The sequence below is a fragment of the Euwallacea fornicatus genome, chromosome 4 (genome assembly GCF_040115645.1).
Source record: "Euwallacea fornicatus isolate EFF26 chromosome 4, ASM4011564v1, whole genome shotgun sequence".
In the NCBI taxonomy this organism is placed as follows: Eukaryota; Metazoa; Arthropoda; class Insecta; order Coleoptera; family Curculionidae; genus Euwallacea; species Euwallacea fornicatus.
In genome coordinates, this window is record NC_089544.1 from 751,483 (window position 1) to 772,733 (window position 21,251).

The following is a 21,251-nucleotide window of genomic DNA, read 5'->3' on the forward strand; positions in this document are numbered from 1 at the left end:
TGCATCTCTTTTGATTCGGGTAAAGTAAATAAAAGAAGTGGGTAGGCATTTTCAGTATTTATTGATAGGTATAAACACCAGAATTATATTTAACTATATAACACCAATAAATACAAGAGCTGTTTAATATGGCAACAGTTTGGCCTCCGGTATTGGGTATATTTTGTAAAAATTGAGCACAAACATGTGGTGGCGAAAGATAGTACTACATACGACTTAATATTCTATTACAGTTGTGTGGTCTGGATCTAAATGCATTTTAGTTTCATGCTCAAAATTTGCCAACAATATGGAAATCACCAATTTCTCTAAGTAATACAGAAAAGAAAAATCCCACGTAGCAAAATGAAACACATATTACTGAAGATACCTTATTTATCAGGGTTCTAAGGGCAGTGAATCTTTGGAATGTTACTGATAACAAAGAACAGCCAAATACAAATTCACTGCATTAGCACTGACTATAACCATAAGAGATACAGAATTGACTAAATGTAGGTAAAGTTGCGTGTTTTAGTGCTGAATATGTATTTGTCATAATTTTTTTAAAAATAGTTGGATTATTTATATATTCAAAGCTCTTTTGACTTCTCATAATATCCAATACTAGATACATGAACAACTGAAAACTCAAATTGCTATTTACAATGATCTTATTTTTAAATTTATTTTTATCGAAATTTTATTCAGCATTAAAATGTCTTGTCTCTCCACCTCAGGTGGTAAAGTGGCAATGCTAAGGCATCGAATTCGTAGCACCCTGTATATTACACAGCGACGTGAGAAGTTTATTCAAAACCTCAATAGCAAATTAGGTATTTGAGAAAGGATTAAACACAAAAAGCAACAATTTACCTAAAAATAAACACACAGTTTGTATGTTTAACAATAATCACATCTCTTGTGGCTAATTTGAGACTCTTAATGATAAGTTCAATAAGTAAGTGGTTAAATAGAGTGCGACTACGATATAAAAATAGTTTGTATTGAGCACAGTAAGGATAAATGGAATGTGTTCAAAACGACCAAGTAACTATCTGAGAACACATGCCTAAATAATATTTATTCTAGTACGTATTATTTACCTATTACACATGCCAGCTTCTGGCCCAGAAGCACCACTCAATTTGATTGAGTTTACCAATAATGAGTAATAATAACCGATTTATTTACAGCTGTATCACAAAAAATAAAACTAAATAATATAATCTCCAGAACAGTAAAATCTCCTAATACTTATTATGAAGTAAAAAAAATTGCAATTGTTTAGTAAATGTCTAATAGTTAACCTAAACATTAACATTAATAGAAGGTTTTTAGGAAAACATGAACTATATGACGATCTCGTTATATCAGTCTGTACATTTTCAAAGCGGTTTCAGCGCACCTTTACTTCAGTCGATTTTTTCTCATACTTAATGATCCCTAGAAAACATAAACAATTTATAAACACAACACAAAGCCTCTGCACGCTTCCGAAATCGGCAGTACGAACGACATGCATTTGATCGCAACACGTGGTTAAAAACAATTAAACTTACCCTCCACTGCCAGGATAATAGTAGGGTGGGGGCCTCTCGTACTCTGTCGGCGCTCTTTGGTAATGCGGAGGTCCACCATTTGGGAAATCTACCCATTGCCTGGAAAAACACACAAAAGCAACATTTATTAAGAAGCAACAACTACAAAAAAGCTTTCAAAATATCCTGTTTTGCCACCCAGGTTAGTACACGATAACGATAGATGTATCGTTCTTATTCAAAGTACTTATCAAGTCGTGACCTCCCTTTTTGACATACTTATGACCATTCAGGATGCGTTATTTTAGACCCACACATGTCTTCGTTTAGAAAGATAATTTGATTTTTTAGCAACATTGTTGAAAACGATCACTAAGGCAAACACATATGATCCAAACAGAAATGAAGCGATACGAGCACCCTTTAAATTTTGAAATAAACTAAGAATTTCTCTAAAGAATAACAAATATCTATTATATATTTAAAACATCTAACAATAATATAAACACAACAAATTATTTAAAATATTTATTAAAATCTAGTAGAAGTTAGGTATTTGTCATTGGGATCCTGTTTATATGGGTTTTGATAACCGTATCTGAAATTATTAAGTAAAAAGTATTATAAATTTTCCGTAAATCTGAAAATCTGAATGTCTTTCTGAATGTAAGTTACTGAAAAGTGTTAGTAAAAGGTCTTTCGACCGGGAATTGGCGACTAATAAAACAGTTTGGCTATCTACGCATACAAGGAGATGATAACAATGCCGATATACAACTCTTTAGATTTAATAGACAACATCGCAAAATGTTCTCATGAAAATTACTAAAGTTATGATCGAACATTCATGGAATCATTGGTTTCTCTCCTCATATATCATTTACTACCATTTTGAAAACATTTTTACTTTTATTACTTACTTTGGTGCCATGTCAGCATACCGCGCATCAGGCGGATTAGATCCGGCAGGGTAGTTCCTTCCTAAATCGCGGCCCGAACTAGGTCTTTCATCGTACCGTTTGCCCTTCTTGCCTTTCTTTTTGCTTCGTTTCCCTCCACGGCTGCAAACAAAATACTCTGTTGAATTAAATTAGCTCAGCAGCTCTGTATCCAATTAAAAGAACATTAGTGTTATCAATGCATAAGACACTGTAGGGTAGTGACAGTCGATTGAAGGTGAAACTAGTCAAAACAATGAAATATTTAACTGACATGTAGTTAAATAGATAACAAACCAATTGGAAAGTTAAGTACAGAAGTATGGAAATTATTAAGGCCCACACGGATTAAAAAAAAATTCCAAAAGCTACAGATAAATTTGACTTATGGCTTGCATTCGTTGTAGGGATGTAGCGTAGAAAATCATTAAATTTCATGTTCTCTTGAAATTGCTTTGGATTTCAAGAGAAGTTTAATCACATTAAAACTCGTGTAAAACTAATTTTCTTACGAAACGCTTCTTGGAAACAGTAAGTCCAAGAAAACGCTTCTTGGCATGCATCTTATATTACAGCATACAAACACTCGCATGTGCTCCAGATTGACCGAGTTTGCAACATCTTATCCGAGTGGATTCGTCGACGACAAATTAGTTTAAAGAGTTATTGCTATGACTACTTACTACTGAATATTTTAATAATTTTGCCAAAGCAATTACATTAACGATGTGTCAGCGGAAGTGGAAATAATAGGCATTTTCACGAAAACCTTTGTAGCTAACTTCTATCCCCATGCAAGACTCACCTGTTCAAGGGAATATTATCCCCTCGATCGGCATACGCATCATACAAATATTCTCTGCAAAAGGACATAAAAACAACGCTTTTAAAATCAAAATAGACAATAATATACACTGACATATTATACACACATACATTTGTTACCAGCCAACGGACAAGCATTATGCAAAACACAAATATGTAGGCAGATTATGTCGCAAGGAAAGAGAACCAAATAGCTATACTGAGTCCAATATTATTTCATTTGCCATTGAGATTTTGAAACCTTTGCGGATAACTAAGATTTTGAATTCGAAATTTCAAGATTCCTGCCTTTAGCACGTGAACCATCCCGTAAGAACGGGCCTACCATCAAATTGCTTTCATTTGTCACAGCTTGGTGACAACAATGGTATTCCTATGGGTGCGTCGGGAATCACCTCTGGTTCAAGTAATCTGACGTTTGAACTATGAGTGTGCAACTGGGCCTTAAGATACCAGTAAAAAGCTCGATCGTTGCGTGAACGAATTTGCTGAGCGTAAACGCAAGAGAGAAATTAAGACATCATCCAAAGTTAGTTCACGCTATTTATTTCTCCATCATGATGATTTTTATTTAAATGTTTTAGATAGTCCATAATGATGAGAAAAACTTGGAGCAGAAACGTGGTTACAGTGTTTACGCGAATTTTAATTTCAGCTTTTCAAGACTGTCTTGGCTCCTCGTTTGATATTGTTAAGCTAAGAAACGCTGCATTACTACATCAATAAAATCGATATCATTATGACGAGTAAAATCGAGAAATCTGGTGAATATGCATCAACGCGTTTCAGTGCTGTCGATTTTTGAATCACCCTGTAGACCAAAAAATGTTTAAAAAGCGCGAGTTGAAAAAAAACTCAATGGGCGTCATTCCAACCTCTTTGTACAAATTATAGCGACTTTATAATTTGGGGGGGAGATCAGTTCTTGCGTGTGAACTTTTCTTTAGGACAGGCTAGGACAGCGACCAAGCTACTAGACGCTATATGCACCTAATTCTAAAGTTAATTATCAAACTATTTAAGATAAACTTACGCCTCAACGTAGTGGTCATACGGCTTGTGTTTCTGATACAGGTTGGCCAACTTCACAGCTATTATTATAGTAAGCACGTACAAGACGATGGTCCAGAACAAGCTGAACCAAAAACCGTTCTAAATGGAAAACAAGCGGGTTTACCTTCAGTAAATATAGACGTTAGCCGTTTTTTAGTTTAATTGCAAAGCGATATCGTTCTTGGAATTTGTCATTATTTACACGTGCAAAAAAAGGCCAAAATCACTTTTTTTGTATTGCTATGCAACTAATAAAATTTGGCTATACGTGGATGGGTTGTACGTCGTCAAACTTACCCATGGAAGCAACACTTTATCGCAAGTGGAGGTCAGAGTCCCATTGATAACTAAACTAAGCGGTCCACATTGGCCAATTTTATTTTCAACGTGATCCTTCACTCGGTCGATGAACTCATTGATCAAATGCTCGGTGACATTTATGAAGTGATGGGCACTCTAAAAAAAATAAGTATTGAGTAAGCCTCCTCACAGAATTATTTATACCGGTTTACAACAAGGACGAGCATAAGACATGTAAACACAGATTCCTGACATAATGGTGCAAGTGAACTGAATTAGATGGATGCACCAACGATCAACAGAAGTGAAAGTCTCTTACAGAATTGGCACCTGCAGACAAACTTTTCCTATAAAACATAGGGATTTATCGTAAGCATTGCATATATTATAATGGGTGTAACAACAAAGTACGACATTGAGGAAAATGAGAAAAGTTGAGACCCACAACACCTACATATGTTTTTCTGCATCTATTTTGAAAACGAAAGGTGCGAAGTGATGAGCTTTACAAAAAATGGTTCTCGCAAATAGTTCGTATCAAAACGGATCAAAGTTCACATACCTCATTAAGAACCTTAGTTCCGTTTACTCTTAAAATTGTCTGTGCACGTTCAACGTCTACCTTTAGATTCTCTACGGCTTCTGAGAAATTGTTGTATCCCATCTTTATTTGTTCGCTAACACTTTTGGCATTATCCTAAAATCGATTAAAATAATATTTTTACGCTTTTTATCCAAGTCAACATGTAATAAAAATTAAACAGGCTTTTTTTGACGAATTCATATTTCAGAATGAGTGCTCCGGTCTCTTTACACCCTGAAATATTAGTATGTCACTAAGAAACATCCTCTATAATATTATTCATATACGAATATCTATATCTTGTTTAGCACAAGGTGCAATAAATATGAGAATAAAGCTAGAAATAATTTAATTCGAAAAAAATATGTCAAAAAACACTTAAGATATTTTTTTCAATATTTGATCATTTTGCTTCATTGATAATTCCTTACTTACTATTAAGTCCTCAGACAAACTCTTCATCGGGTCTATGAGCTTGTCCTCATAAGTTCTTAAATGTAGTAAGCTCAATTGAAGGTTACTTTTTAAACTTTCTTGACTGGATCCAAGAGATGCAATTATACTTTCCAATGTAGATGCCAATTGATCCAAATTGTAGTTAGTTAAGTTATGACTCAACTGGATTGGGGAATAAAGGGAAACTTCAGTTATTGAAGAGTGCGTCAATTTTCAGAAAACTTACTTCATCCATAAAACCTTCTACGTTTATCTGAGGGGCAAATTTTCCTAAGTTATCGAAAACGGTTTCATTGATAAGAACTAGATCGGCATTAATGCTGACATTGGTCAAATTGAGCGAATTCAAAGCGTCGGAGATATTATATTCAGACTCAATTTTGTCCAAGTCGAACTTAGTACTCAAGTTAAACGTTTGGTAGATGCTCATATTTTGGTGGCACTGAGACATCAATGTGCTGGGCTTTATGTCCACATCCAGATTAAAATTATAGTTATCCAAGAGTCGTATTACTGTGTAGTTGTTCGAGTTTGGATTCCTTAACGGGGCACAGATAGCTTTTTCCGATATGACGCCCGAGAGAAGGGCAGCCAGGGTTATGATGGATATGATAAATCCGAGAAGGAACATTATGAACACGGCACTGAAAATATACAAATTTATAACTTGAAAGTTAGTTCCCGTCAGTTAATATTTGTTTTATTAAATGAAGTAAAAGCGATAAATTTGAACCACACATCGATCAAATACGACTGTTTTGTTGCTATTAGGATTGTAGTAGAGCTGTTCTTGGAGAACTTGCCGATGTGTGGAGATTCCTAAGCTTTGCGAAATTTCATAATTTAACGCGAATAACTTACCACAAAAGGAAATTACTGCCAGCCCCTTTATTACAACAATTATCGCTATATCCATCTGGTCTCTTCCCGCAAACTCCGCAAATAAGACCCAATAATATACAAACCGTGACGAGTAACAACGCACAACTAATGGCGATTCCTACATAGTACCGATATTTTCCATATAATTTAATATAGTTTTTACTCGTGTCAATAGGCGAAGAGGTACTCGACAGTATTTGTTTTTTGGCCTCATCAATGGTGTTGGTGACACGGTCAAGGTTAGTTTTAATCGTTTCTCCTGCAAAAAACTTGACGATTAAAGACACAAATATCCAGGCAGTATCCATAGAGTGGCACCTGCGGTGTTGAGCTGCTTTTTTGCTGCCGACAGACCAGTTGTCACCGAACTATTTATTTGTTTTTGAATGTCGTCTAATTTTTCAATACCCGACTTGACATCTTTCGTTAACTGAATCACGTTAAGTTCATCTAAACTTTTAATTGTGGAGGAAAGATCAGGAACCTGGAGTAGGAAAATGTAAATTAGTGAAATCTACATGCTGGTTTAGATATTTTAGGAGTAATAGTTAAATGAAAAGTCATCTCTCTCTCTGGCAAGTCAGGCAAAACACCAAGATATCTGTTAACCATACGAGGGCTGACTGGATGCCAGAAAGGTCTTTTAAAGTACTGCATTGAGTGGGTAGTTAAACTTTAAAACTATTATTGACGTTAAAGGCAGCGAAGTTTAGAATACAAACATACGGGGTGTCTACATCCACCGTACACTAGTTACAGGTCTAAAACATTCAAAATTGAAAAAAAAAAACATGCCTTCTTACACTTCTACCGTGCGTGAATACTAAGATTCTTACCTTGGGAAAATACCTGTCCAGGTACTGCATGTAAATGAAATATATTATAAATACATCCTCATCTCTTATTTTTATTACTATTTAGTCCAATTTGTGAATTTTGTAATATCTAGTAATTTACCTATTAAGTGCGGAAAATTTACATGGACCAGTGCGATGGACACTTTCCCACGTGCAACGTACAATATTTTTCCTACGAGCGCTTGTGTCTTGACTTTGTTGTCTTCTGCAAGTTTGGACGTTCATTGCGCATTATTTCGTTTCTTACTAGCACCAATTTGCAAAGGATTTGCGTTTTAAGTAACTACTCATACGTCACAATCCACAGACTAACAAGACGCCAAAACCATGCTTCTTTAAAATGTGGAAAACGCACATCTACTGAGATGGTATGGAATAAAGTTCCTTTAGCGGACGCCGGTAGGAAAAAACTGTATGGAACACGTCGAGAGATATTTTGCATCGGAGCAAAATATGAGTTTTGAATGAGAAAGGCCGAAAAAGGTCTTAATGCAGATGACAAGTGTTTTTCAGCACTTAGAGACGAACTGACCACTAATATATTACCTTATTGAAATGTATATTTGTTTGCAGTTGACTGATTGTTGTCAACAGTTCCTTACATGCGAGAAGCCCACATTCTGTTAAAGTAGTGGTGAGATCCCATTTAACTTTGCGAAGAGCTAAAACGATAGACGAGAATTAGAAAATCTCTGAGCAGTAGGGTCAGAGCAAAAAAAAAAACAACGTTATAATCACTTCCCTGCACGTGTCGTATCGGACATGCTACTTTTCCACACCAACCCGGTATAAAACTTAATAGCTCACCGTCATTTAACTGAGAAGCATATACTCTTAACTTGTTAGTCTGATTCTTCATATCGTACAAGGTATCATTGATCGCATTTAAATTGTCGACGAACTGGTAAATCGTGGATACAGCCGAGGCATTGGTGTATTCCTTTAAGTATTCCATTGTAATATTGGACCCGTCTTAGCAGCGGAAACAAACATTAAATCCTTAGAAGGAGAACACCTGGCAACGACACTCAACTTACTGTTCATAAGTTCAGTTAATACATCGGCGAATTCATTATAATTGGTATGCAATAAGTGATATATATGATTATTGGTTGTATTCATGTAAGTGGTCACATCTACGATTGAAGTGTTCATGTTTTCTGGAAACTTATCCAACCCGACGTGCAGCTGCTGGTTACTTGTAAATGCGCAAACTATGCAGAAACTGTATAAAAACCCTCAGTAGCTTTTAGTGTGGAGCGAAAAGGAAAAAGTATCACTTACAGTAATCCTGTCCCGCACAAAATTAACAAGGTACCCGCAACGACCTTCTTAGTGGTATCTTTATTTTTGTCCGATGCTTGAGGCTTGGCACCGCAATTGCCGCAGCAACGGCAGCAACAGAAGAACAAACCGCATACTGGGAACAGTACAATGCATAGAACCAAAAATACCACTATCGCTATTAAGCTCGAATAGTATTTGGCGATCTTGGAGCTACTTGGTAGGTTAATTTCAACGTTGTTGTCGTTGAGCGAGATCAAACCTGAAAAAGAAAAACAGATTACGTGCATTATGATGCATGCAACTCTTGCGAATAAATTTTTATCCCGGATGCCAATTCCAAAAGAAAGGCAGAAAGATGTACAGGGTGTTTCGTATAAAAATTAATTATTCTCAAGCTTAAACCAGGCTAGTTGAAGCTGTAAACAGATGGAACGTGTCATAACTTATTTATAAGATTTGATGGCAATTATGTCTATTTACGCAGTTGTGGATTTTGGAGATCGATCGAACTAACCCTCGTATTTTAAAAACGAAAACGTTTTCGGAAATCGCAAGTACAATAATGGCACCGCTCCTCTTAACACGAGCTTTTCAAATACCATGAAATCCTGGCGATAATCGAAGCGATGAAGTACCTTAGTGAGTTCCCGTTCTGATTGAAATTGATTAATTACCTTCAACAGGTATTACGACGTTAAGTAATCATGAATCATCTAATCTAATGTAAGTAGTTTATTGGTTTAACTCTACAGGGTGGTGCCAATTTACGGGAATGTTAAGGCGGTGAAAAGAATCCGAAGTCTTTCGGAATTGTCGGCGCAAACCGAACGGGTCGAATCTCGCCTCCAGTCGCAAATGTAAGCTGCAGAGCACATTTAGATGTAAATTTACGAGGTGTACCGATTTCGTTGATTTGGCGATTTCAATTTTGGAAGAATCTGCACTCGTCCCTGTTTTACCATGGGAACGTCCGACGACCTCGTTGAAATCGCAAAACGCTGAAAAAAGGCACGACGACCCACAACGAAGGTAAAGCTTTGAGGCAGCCCAATGGACATACTAGCAAAAATCGATACATCACTAGACCTGAAGTAGGTTACAACGGTTACGACTCACAGCTGCAATACGGTAACGACCTATCTCTCTTCATATTACGTAAACAACAATGCCGAAATAAACAGTTAAGTTGGCAGGTCGCCAGACCAACTACGAATCAAAGAAGTAGGAAGTGTGTTTCTTTTGACCAGAAAAACGGATTGTTCACATATTGTTTTAAGTGCTTGTTCGATGTATAACCCAATTTTCTGAATTCCCTCCTCTATGCAGGGTACTCGTTTTCGGAGCCCAGGAGATCACGTGAAAGATATGCGAAGCCGGCTGAATTGGTTCTCAACTCAAACTTACTTTATAGGCAGTTTTCGAGGGGCTCGCGCACTCCTCTGGTAAGGTTAATGCGGACAGGGGGGGGGGTTGCAAATTCGAGCCGATATGGCGTTGCCGCAAACTGGAACGGCACCATGAAATCCAGCAGGAATTCAAGCAAAGCAAAACCCAAATAATTTAACCACCACTTTGTCGGCCAGTCGGGGGTGTTAACTGTTATTGTACAGGTCAAGTATCGCAAGATAATGTGTCGAGCATTTCTCACAAATTCAAAGATTTATTCGACGTTACACAATTGCGAACGCTTATTATCGCTATTTGCCAACATGCATCATGCAACGTTGCAAAGAAATTGTTTTAATGTCAATAAATGTGGGTTAGTAGTGCAATAACTCAGTTATGGCAAAAAATGCGATTATCTATTATAACATTTTTCACGCCACTGATTTGGATTACATTTCGCAACAGCAATGGGGCGAATGAAAAAAAATTAAAAAAAAAACTCTTACTTTTTATCTGGTAAGTTTAGGATGAGGCGGTGGCAGCTGCCGCCTTTACAACGGGATCGAGATGGGACAATTTCTGGTGACGACCAAAGAGAAGAGATACAACACGGTGCAGACCAAACGTGTAGAATGTTGCTAACTCTGCCGTATCGACCTTTGTCGGCCTCGATACGAACAATGGTGTTGACATTTCCGCCTTTTTTCAAGAAGTAAACGCTCCAACTGTGTTGATGTATCATTCCATTTTGTTGCTATTCGGTTAATGTCAATGTTTTCTTTCGTAACGTGCCATTACATCGCTTATTGCAAAAATGAATGCCGTTCGCGTAATTTTTTTGAAGATCGAAACGCTTCATCACCACAAAACTGCTTAGGTGGTGGTGGTAGTGGTGGTGGTGGTGGTGGTGGGGGGTAGTGGCGCACCTGTCAACTTTCATTTCGGGAGAGTTCGCTTTACAATTTGTGACAAAAAATCTGAGTGTAAAGTCTCAGCGAAGCACCAGTCGACCAGCCGCCGGCCGAAGGGAAATATCTGGAGAGGACATTGGAAAATGTAGCTAGCGGAAACCCGGTGGACGATGAGGAAGAAGCATCTCCCAACCCAATTGTTGAACTATTTCCAGGGTTTGTCTTGCACGTGGTGCGGTGCTCCATTATCGTGTCGGAGATCGATTCTTCATTGGAGTACGCACTTCAATTAAGAATCGATGTGCTTCGTTCAATTGTTCACCGGAAACTTCTGCATTCGGAGTTTGTCCGGGTATCGAGCGCACAAAAGCACCTTTTGGGGTACAACTTTTCTTTAGATTATCGTACTGGAACGTTCCCTCAACCAAACCACCGAGCATTAACAAAGACATCTGGAGGTTCGACTGACCCTATCACCTCACCAATGTGTTGCTAGTTTTGCGCGACCCTCTTTAAAAGAAAGTTACGCCGAGATACGTTGACTCTCTGTAGTATTGAACGCGGAAATGATGAATTAAATCGAATCCTGAAATCAGCACTTACCGTCCATGAAAATGTCAGTCGGACTGATGGCGTTTACAAACCCTTTCGTCAGCTTGTAGAGCCCGCCCATTCCTGCGGCATTGAATTTGGTGCTACTGAAGTAAGTCGCATTGTCCACATAGTCGCTATACGTGACGTTGTCCTTAAGTTGGATCACTGCAGTGTGGAAATTCCGGGCGATATCGTTGATTTTTACTGCAAATTGACCTGGAAATTGAAGTCAGATCTGGTTGGAAGCACTCATTATTGCGACTTGGAACGCTATGAAGAACGCAACCGTGAAGGAATACTCCTTTTCTCACGACCCCCCACGGAAGTAAATACGATCTACGGGGATAGTGGTCGCGATAACGAATACTAACACGCACGTGTGTTAGAAAAAAAAATGAATGGTGGACAGAGTGCAACGAACTTATCTAGCTAGACCAACTACCCAAACACACTGTGTTATTTTTAAAACTTTCATGGAGCGTTTCACTTGGCGTATTTTTTTAGTTAGAGAAATCGCTGGAAGTAACTTCATGCTGAACTTTGTGCTTCAAAATCTGAACCCGGATCACGCAAAAGGAAATATACAATATTGCACTCGCGAATCGGTTTCCACCTCACAAATAGCTCAATAAATGCCGCCTGTGTGTGAGAATTGTCCAAATTCAACGCCTAAAGCACTCAAAAGCATCAACGCTATTCTAAACGCTACATATATCTTGTACTTTACAAATTCTTAAAAAACACCACCCTACAACGAACAAAAGCCTGGTGGTATCTTTCAGGAACCGATAATCCTTCGCACATGATTTGCTCTGCTGTGTTAATCCCACGAGACTGATGCTATTCATCATCCACCTTAATTCAGAGGAAATTTTAAACCAGCAAAATCTATTTCTAAGTTTTACTCGGAAAATATAAACAACACGCTGCATGGCTTTCATATGATGCCTCAGGTGTATAATAAAGCATTGAAAAATACCTGCGTATCTCACACAAAAACGGTCATAATTCTAGGATTGGCTGCAGTTCAATGCTAATATATTAAAGCGGAGGGCTGTGACAGAAATATCTATAAGTAAAGCGTGATAAATTCCATCAGATAATTGCGTTTAGTAAAGGGTTTTTAATAAATTTAAGCTTACCTCCTCCATCGGAGAGTTGCACAGCTAAAATCACAAGGGCGAACGACAGAAAAGCGCTGGCAGCGTTTACTGCGTGTCTCTTTCTTCTCTCTTTACTTTTCTTCATTTTGCTCAATAGTTATTGTGCTCTCGGCTCGCTAGCCTCGTAAATTCTAATATCAATACATGGGTTTGATTAAAACGCAATTATTCATTGCTGTAAAACCTGATACGCGGGGAGGCAGGTACGATGAAATGATAAGATTAGATTAGTTTCCGAAAAAATTAAATACTTTACTAATTGCGTTAATGGCAATGCAAAAGGTGCTTAAGTCTGATTGGCAGTCATAGTTGGGCGAATTTGCATCGCAATTCAATCTGAAACAAAAACAATAATGGTCAATAATACAGTGAATGAAGAAGGAACGTGTACCTGCAAGGCACCATGCTAAACGTATAGGAAAACGGTACAACTGCCTCGTACAACTAATAGTTGTTGGAGGATGTCGAACGTTCAACTGCTGGATTTATAGCCTCGTTAACGTAAGTCGTAAGATGTAAAGACGTAAGAAACAGAAAAACATTGATTATTCCTCTGGCACTTACAGACCACAGAGACAGCCAAGTCCCACTGAAGATCCCCACTAATCGAAAGGAAGACGCGAAAAATGCTTTACTCGGCTGGTTTCATTCGCCCAATCCTGCCATATGACAACTGTGTAACGGGTCCGCCAAATGCGGCGCAGGAGAGTAAACGTCAATTTGACAGAAACGCTCAATTGTTTTTCTGTCAGCTATGTGTCACGTTGGCAGTCGCCATTTATCGTTATGGAGTAGTAACGATTCGATAGCGATACGATTGAGCGACGAATTCAAGTTATTCAAGAGCACCATAGAAATTATGCTAAAATGATAAATACGTTTCGATCGATACGTGATTTTTTTCGGCTGGCATAACCGCCCGAGTGATATCACAATCGGTGGTTTAATACGCAAATTTGAGTGAACTGATTCGGTTAGTGATCAGTCAAGGACTGGCGGACGAAAGTGTTCGTGCACCAGAAAGTGTCGCTGCCGCGAGAGAGTGTCAAGGCGAGTCCGAAATTGAGTGTAACTCGTCGTTCGCAAGAATTGGACATTTCCTCCACCAGTTTACGCTTTATTATGCACAAGGACGTGAGTTTACACCCATACAAGATCCAACTAACACAAAAACTCAAGCAGACAGATAATTTTCTCCGTGTTTTCTCGGATTGGCTCGTTGAACGTCGTGCAACCGATGCCGCTTTTTCATCGAAAATCGTCTTTACCGATGAAACGCATTTCACGTTAAGCGGGACGGTAAATGAGGAAAATTGTCGCATTTGGACCGATGAGAATCTCAGAGAATACCGAGAGCGACCGATGCACCCTCCAAAGGCGACTGTTTGGTGTGGATTGCGTGGATCGAAAGGAATCATTGACCCTCGTTTCTTTGGAGGCGATGACGGAAATGCGGTTACTGCGAATTCTGACCGATACCGTGCCATGAAGAGTGATTAATTTTTCCAAAAATTTATCGTACCGACATGAAGAACCTTCACCTCCGACAAGGTGGTGCGACATGCCGTACAACGCGCGCAAACGTCGACTTGCTGCAGTCGAAATTTGGCGAGCGCGTAATTCGCCGAAATGGAAATGCGTGTTGCCCCGCTCGTCCATGCGATTTGACACCTCTCGACTTTTTTTGAGGGGATTTTTGAGGATTGAAGTGTACGTTAATCGTCCAGATATCATCCAAGACCTTAAAAATAACATTATTGTTGAGATAAATGAAATTGGGGTCGACAACGTTGGAAAATGTCGTCGAAAATTTCGACCATCGTATCGACATTAGTCAAACCAGTCGGGTAAACATTTGAGTGACATAATTTTTCATACATAAATGGCATAGATAAACGTTCAAAATGAAACAATAAATTCGATTGAATCGATATTCTTTGCATTTTTAATTTCCTTTTCCTTTCCTGCGTCTATTTTCGCAGACCCTTTAGTAGGTTCATAGTGCATTTCGCGAGGTACATGGCCGCAGGCATAACCCAAGCCGTATTGCACCATAAAACTCACAATGCACTTTAAATCTTGGGTGATTTCCTACTTTTATTCAAATGTGTACTCTTCCGTGTCTCTACTTGATTGATTCGATATCAAAAGTCTTGCAACGACAGAAACTGAGGAAGTGAACGTAAGCAAATGTTAAAAAACTCCAATATGTAATAAGCTAATTGACGTAAAATCCAACACAGTCGGATGAGGAAAAACGAAGTTTTAAATCTTAAGCGGAAACCAGAACTAATTTCATATTCGCCAAATTCTCCTTTCTCTCTTATATCTATTTATTCACGCTTAACGAACGATGATTGTAATAGATTTAATCCCAAGGACGTGTTCATTTGCCGCTAATGTGGGTATGATCGTAGACTAAAGACACATACTCAGTTATTATAATATAAAGCGTAATAATGACTATGTCATTACTTTGGACAGTCATCGGTATTAAATTTCCTTCATCATCGACGTGGTGATGGTTGGGTAAGGCCCGGTTGCGGGATTATGGCTAAGTTCGGCTCAGCTATTCTTGACCATCGCACATTGCGAAAATATATGGAAAATCTGTTTATGTAACATTGCCGTTATTTCGACCGCAATGCACTTCCCGCGCATCTCAAAATTTACCATGACTCAAGGCTCCGCCTTAAAGCCATAAGCAGTAATATGTTTTAACCTTTCGGAGCACGTAAATCCATTTTTGTCCGAGCTAAAAATCAGTTTGGTGGTCACTTAACGTATACCTTAAGTCACTCAGTCGTGAATCGAAATGGGCTAAGGGCTGGATTAAAGAAAGATGACGTACAACGCATCGTTTGATATGGAACGCCCTCGCATTTCATTAGTTAATGCATTCTTGCGGAATTTGCGCATTTTATATAGGGTGTTTTCAAAACGTGCGGCGCAAATTTAAGATGTTCCTTGAGACAAAAAGAGAAAAAAATTGTGGTCGGCGGCACTTCCGTTTCGAAATACAGGGTGTCGGAGTGGAGAGAAAATTCTTAGGTCGATAGGTGAAAAAACCTATCGAGACTATTCGCATTACATTGGAACCGTTAACAACCCAGTTTCTACGTCACCATTGTAAAAAGCTTCTATAAACATGGACTGGAACAAAGGCGCAATTACTGCTGAACATAAGTGATTGAAAACGGTCATGAAGATCCTTGAGCTCTGAAGATCAGCCGAATTATTTACGGATTATCGTCCAAAGTGCCCGGGGAAGTTATTTCGCAATTGAAGATAACACCTCTGGGTCCGTTAGTAATGGTGTCGAATCATTTAAGATACGTATCTCGTTTAAATATTATCTTAACACTTAACCGCTATGAACGCGATTAAATATTACGATTTCACTATGAGACATGTTCCTTTGCCAAGTTGGCATCCACCTAAGATGCCTTTACGGATAGGAACTTTGGTTGAATTACGAGCCCAGTCTTCATAACGCAGTTGGATCAAACCGCATACAAGATTCATTGGTAACTCCCCCCTGGTCAGCATTTTTTGCGCTAATTTTTTCACCCGTAAAGAAATAATGAAGTTCGCCTAAAAATCACACAGGGCCGGCTTCAGCAAGTCCGGCGCCCTGGGGGAAATTTTGAATCGCCACTATACCAAAAAAAAAAAAAAAAAACCGTTGACCTAGAAAGTACGCCGCCTAACCCCCCAAGGTCCGGTACTGCAAACACCACCACTTGACCAGTGTGCAACGGAACTATCTGCGTCTACTTTATTTTCCGATTTGTGTTTATTTAGAGTAAAAAATCAATTTTTCCCGTCACGGATGCATGAGCGTGACGCCTAGTAGCACTTCATCATAGAATTAAAATAAAACTAAGAGGATCTAGTGACAGAACAATGTTATCAGCTTTTAACACGTTTCAAATGCTCCTGGGGACTTTTTCCTGGTACTAACCACCGTTACTGGTGATGAGGTACTAGCACATCTAACCTTAGAATTGCGGAACCATGAGTGCATTGACCAACAAACGACGACAGGTGGCTCGCTGTAGTTTATGGGTTGTTAAAAAATAAAACTGATCTAGTTCTTGTCGGTGTCCATGGAGACTCACTCAGGGGGAACATTTACCGTGAAAGAGTCGAGTTTTTTTTGACACCGAAAACGGAATTACTTCGCGTTGGTGGGTGTATGAGGACCAATTTAGCACGCCCAATGATGGTATCTTCTAAAGCTACCAGTGGAACCTACTCTTTATGTGATTTGAAACGCTTGCAAAACTGAGACTATTGCTCTTATCCACTTACTTCGAAATTATTCCAACGTTACTTAAGGGCATAGATAGTTGGTTTGGGTATTTTTCTTCCAGCTAACACCTTCCGAATTGCCTTTTACCATGGTTGTTGGTTTCGTTAATTTATTCGGAGTCTGCGTTTGCCCCGGCCACCTTTAGGCAACCCGTTCGAAGGGCCCCGAAGACTGCGAGTGCCGAGTTGAAACCGGTAATATCAAAATTTCAAACTGAAATTATTCTGAATTTATTGCAGACGTTAACGACGGTCTAAACAACCTGCCACTCCCGAGACCCCCAAACCAGGCCCTTCTGGTTTAAGACGCAACCAACCGAGCAGCGCACTAAGTTTCCGGCATTAAACATCTAATAACCCTCTGTCTACGTAATAATACATCAACAAGTCTAGAGTTCAATGAGGTCAATGAAACGTAATTAAACGCGACAATTTTCTATTCCATTCCCGTATAAAAACGGGAACGCCATAATGCAATATTATCACGCACTCTATTGAAATTGTTAATTTTTGCACTTACACTGCACATGGTGTGTATTAAAGTGCACACATGAGTCACAAAGGGCATTCAACCTGTCATCAACTTGTATAAGCCTGCATGTGTAGCCCTTGCGATCGAGTAAATCCATCGCAAAGAATGGCTCTTTCACCAGACGTTATTTGGCATTAGTTGTTTTTCAGATATTAGAGAAAATGGACCATCAGGACGTCCGTTCATTTTTTGTAGTCCAGGAATGCAGGTCCCTACCCATGACTTACTGGACGAAATAAAAAGGGATGGAGCAAAGGGTAAGTATTAAATCGAATAAAAATTAAATATCTAAATTCTGGATATTCAATAATTTCAATTCGGAATGCCGCACAAACACAGTTGAGAAATGAGTGGGCATCGATTAAAAGACCATTTTCAGTGTAAGTGGAGGTTTGTCTGAAGGTATAGAAAGTGGACCACTAGTCCACACTAATGATTCGTGCATATCTTTTAAGGTCGCGTGTCGCTTTATTATTTAGTATGAAATAAATCCTCGAAGAGTTTAACGTCAAATGCATCTCATACACTAATAAATGATGGCAAAATTGGAATACAGCCTCCAGTCGGAGACTTCTGCTCAACTGTCGAAAGCTAGGCCAAGTTTAGAACATCAGAAGTTAAATAGGTAATCAGCCTCTAGCTACTTTGGACGATGTTTAAAAATCATCAACCTTACGATCGGAAAACCTCTAGTGAAATATAATAGTTTTCGAAATTATAAGAGAAAAAATGTTTTAATAAATGCAACAAAAATTTAGTTTCGTGGTAAATAAAACAAGAATAAGGCAAATAATACGATTCATAATAATATAATAATAATAACGATAATGGTAATAAAAAAAAATTAATAAAAAAAGACTAAAAAATCTTTCACCTTTTGGTGAACGCAAGCTAGGGTAAAATCGAGAGCAAATCAATTTCCTATCAACAAAACAGTTTTTTTCATTGTTTGCCATATTAAACAGAATTTGTATCGAATTTTTTTCTCAAAAACTAATCAATCGCTTTTAAATCGCATCATACCATTAAATATGGTTTCACAACACCTTTAATTTAAAGCGTTACCTGACCCATGCTACAATTTTCTTAAAATCGTTTTTCTGCCCCACTCGTGGCCTAAATTACATTTAAAGAAACAAACAAAAATCCAGTGGTAGTTTTATTGTCCGAATTATTGCTGATTTTTAATATTAAGAAAACAATTATTCGTTAAAAAGCTAATGAAGGGGCAACATTTAGAACCGCACTGTATATACTGTGTGAACATTTGAACAAGAACAACCACTGATGGAATTAATGGATCATAACGTTTTAGTAGTTTTTGTAAATAACTGCCGCATACCACTGAAACCTTGAATGATACGGTCCACGAGTATTTGGGATGTAGGTCTCTTTGTAAAAATTGTGGCTCATTTTCTTAAATTAACGGATTAACGCTGAAACCCAGATTTAGATATTTACGATTATGTGTAGAAAGCCCTAGATTGATGAACTTTCTAGAATCGTTGGGCAAATTACTGTTTACTCTGTGTCCGTCTCGGACACTGATTCATTGAAGTTTAATAATGTTAGTCACATCAATCTCAGTTCTGTTGAGCAGTTTGAAAAATCTGGTAACTGACCAAATAAAACTTGGTGCTTGTAAACATACAAAGGATTTTTTTTGTATGGAATTTATAGTTTCAAAAGCTCTAGGCCTTCTTCTAACCTAGTAACTTTAAAGTCAAAGCTTAGTCGAGTGTACATACGGGGTATCCTATACTTCCAAGTAACCATTGGGTGAGCCTTAAATTTGTGTCAAGAGCGTGTCATCTGTTAGGTCCAAAACAATTGTAAATTGGTAATAATACTAATGTCAAGTTAATAGCACATTACATAACAAGCTAAGAAAATCCTTTAACATATGAGGGCAAAACTTGACAAAAGGTGCACCACAGAGCATGATACAACACACAACAAGTTAGTCATGTCTAAGGTCATGCTATGCTAAGCTTGTGCATCCATAAATTGGCCTACGTATTCTGAAGGCTACGTTTCTGATGTCAGGCTTTAAAGGGCTTACAGCATTACTAGTTTAATTTTTATTTAAAATAAGGCTTAATTGAGACATCTGGTCCTAGACCCTTTGGGTGACCTGATTTTTTTGAAATAAGGATAAAATTCGTTAATATTTCGGTAAAGGTGGGGTGCAAGTTACCGCAAGAATAGAAACAAACAGAATAAACAGGAGGAAGGGTTCTGGACAGAATCTGGTTAAAACTGTGTCATTCAACTTTGGCCAATGTATACAGTTATCTTGGCAATTAAATGAAGTCATATATAAATAATAACTGGCTTACAAAAATAGGTCAACTAGAAATAATTAAAGCCTAATGTTGAATGACCTTCTGGCTTCTGGCTGCACGAAGCAGGACACTTTCATTGACTCTTGCAGAGTACAGATCAATGAAATAATAAGAATAAGCTTTTTTCTTTGTTCTGTTTATGGTTTCCAGCGCATAGGTGACAGAAAGGTATTTCGTGAATTATTTAAGTATCGAATTGAGTTATAAAACTGAACTTACGTTTGGTATCAAACAAACCGAAGGGCCAGTCACAAAAAAACTACACAACAAACGTACACTCGACCTGGTGAGATCCAATGGGAATTGAAACTATTATAAACAGTTCAATTAACCAGAGGCCTTTGTAACAACTGAAGCGATTGGAACTATTTTTAGTTTATTTATTTTACTTTTTAATTTATCTTTTTTCGTTCAAAGCACACACAACACACAAAGACCTTCTCGATCAACTTGACAGTTGCAGGTTACGACTCGGCCTGCCGCGATCATACGAACGGAGTGAACCGAACCGAACTAAATCTAATTTGATTCGGTAAGTTCGTTCGGTTATCTTGTAATTGGGGTTGCATCTTGGTTCGGGCAAAGTTGCCAGTTCGTTACAATTCTAATGGAAGCCAATCAAAGTTGCCTGTTGACACGCCGTCGGCCCTCTTGCGGCGAAGCGACGTTGCCGTTATGATCCTGTTGCCGACTACGTTTGCATTGGCTCGCGAATTTGGGTGATTTACCCCGACAATGGATTCGTTTCCGTGACGATGAATAACGGGACGCTACTGAAGCCGGCTCAGGAACTGTCTCAATCCACCTATTGTCGGAGTCCTTCGTGGTGACCACGAATTGCGTCTTCAACAAATATATAAGGTGTCCCTGGAGTAATTGTAGAATACCCTATTCAAAAATTTCTGAACCGAAAATTAGGCGTTCTAGGCAGACTTACCTATGTTCAAGATGGTTCGTTTTGCCGCTACAGGGCTCCAAAATTCTCAAATTAACGTTTTTTTTCAAAAAAAAAATGGCCAAACGGTTTAATCGATTTTCACTAATTTTGGAACTAAGAATTGCTACGCAAATTGGCGTGTTTTGACATTAGCAAGATTTTTTTTGAATGCTTGGTAAAATTTAAAAAAAATCAATACTAATTCCTGGGTAAAATTCTCAAAACAGGGTTTCTGTATACATAAAATTGGAGTTAAACAAAATACAGCATACCCAAATTATAAAAAATATGACGGAACTCCCAAGAAAACCCTAAATTAAGCATTTGTTTTTCAAAACCTGCTTACCTTCTTCTGCTATGCTTCTCCA

The 21,251-nt window shown here is 38.2% G+C and overlaps 1 protein-coding gene and 1 long non-coding RNA gene across 6 annotated transcripts; one reads left to right on the forward strand and one right to left on the reverse strand.

The window, feature by feature from the left end:
- Positions 1-42: 42 nt before the first annotated feature.
- Positions 43-20,464, reverse strand: LOC136350947 (prominin-like protein). Of its 5 annotated transcripts, none has more exons than XM_066303134.1 (19): positions 20,166-20,463; positions 12,735-13,091; positions 11,602-11,808; positions 8,699-8,960; positions 8,452-8,639; positions 8,222-8,386; positions 7,961-8,076; positions 7,394-7,417; positions 6,876-7,041; positions 6,537-6,816; positions 5,902-6,319; positions 5,655-5,837; positions 5,199-5,333; positions 4,634-4,792; positions 4,317-4,435; positions 3,264-3,317; positions 2,441-2,581; positions 1,542-1,640; positions 43-1,425 (listed from the first exon to the last, which is right to left on the reverse strand). In XM_066303134.1, the coding sequence occupies exons 2-19, from the start codon at positions 12,838-12,840 to the stop codon at positions 1,416-1,418; spliced, it is 2,832 nt and encodes a 943-aa protein (XP_066159231.1). In that variant the 5' UTR covers positions 12,841-13,091; positions 20,166-20,463; the 3' UTR covers positions 43-1,415. The 5 variants fall into 5 exon arrangements, with proteins under 5 accessions (XP_066159231.1, XP_066159232.1, XP_066159233.1 ...); XM_066303135.1 differs by lacking the exon at positions 20,166-20,463 and adding an exon at positions 13,147-13,249; XM_066303136.1 differs by lacking the exon at positions 7,394-7,417.
- Positions 13,120-14,688, forward strand: LOC136350963 (uncharacterized). Its single transcript, XR_010734228.1, has 2 exons — positions 13,120-13,256; positions 13,322-14,688. It is a non-coding gene; the product is annotated as an uncharacterized lncRNA (long non-coding RNA).
- Positions 20,465-21,251: the final 787 nt, after the last annotated feature.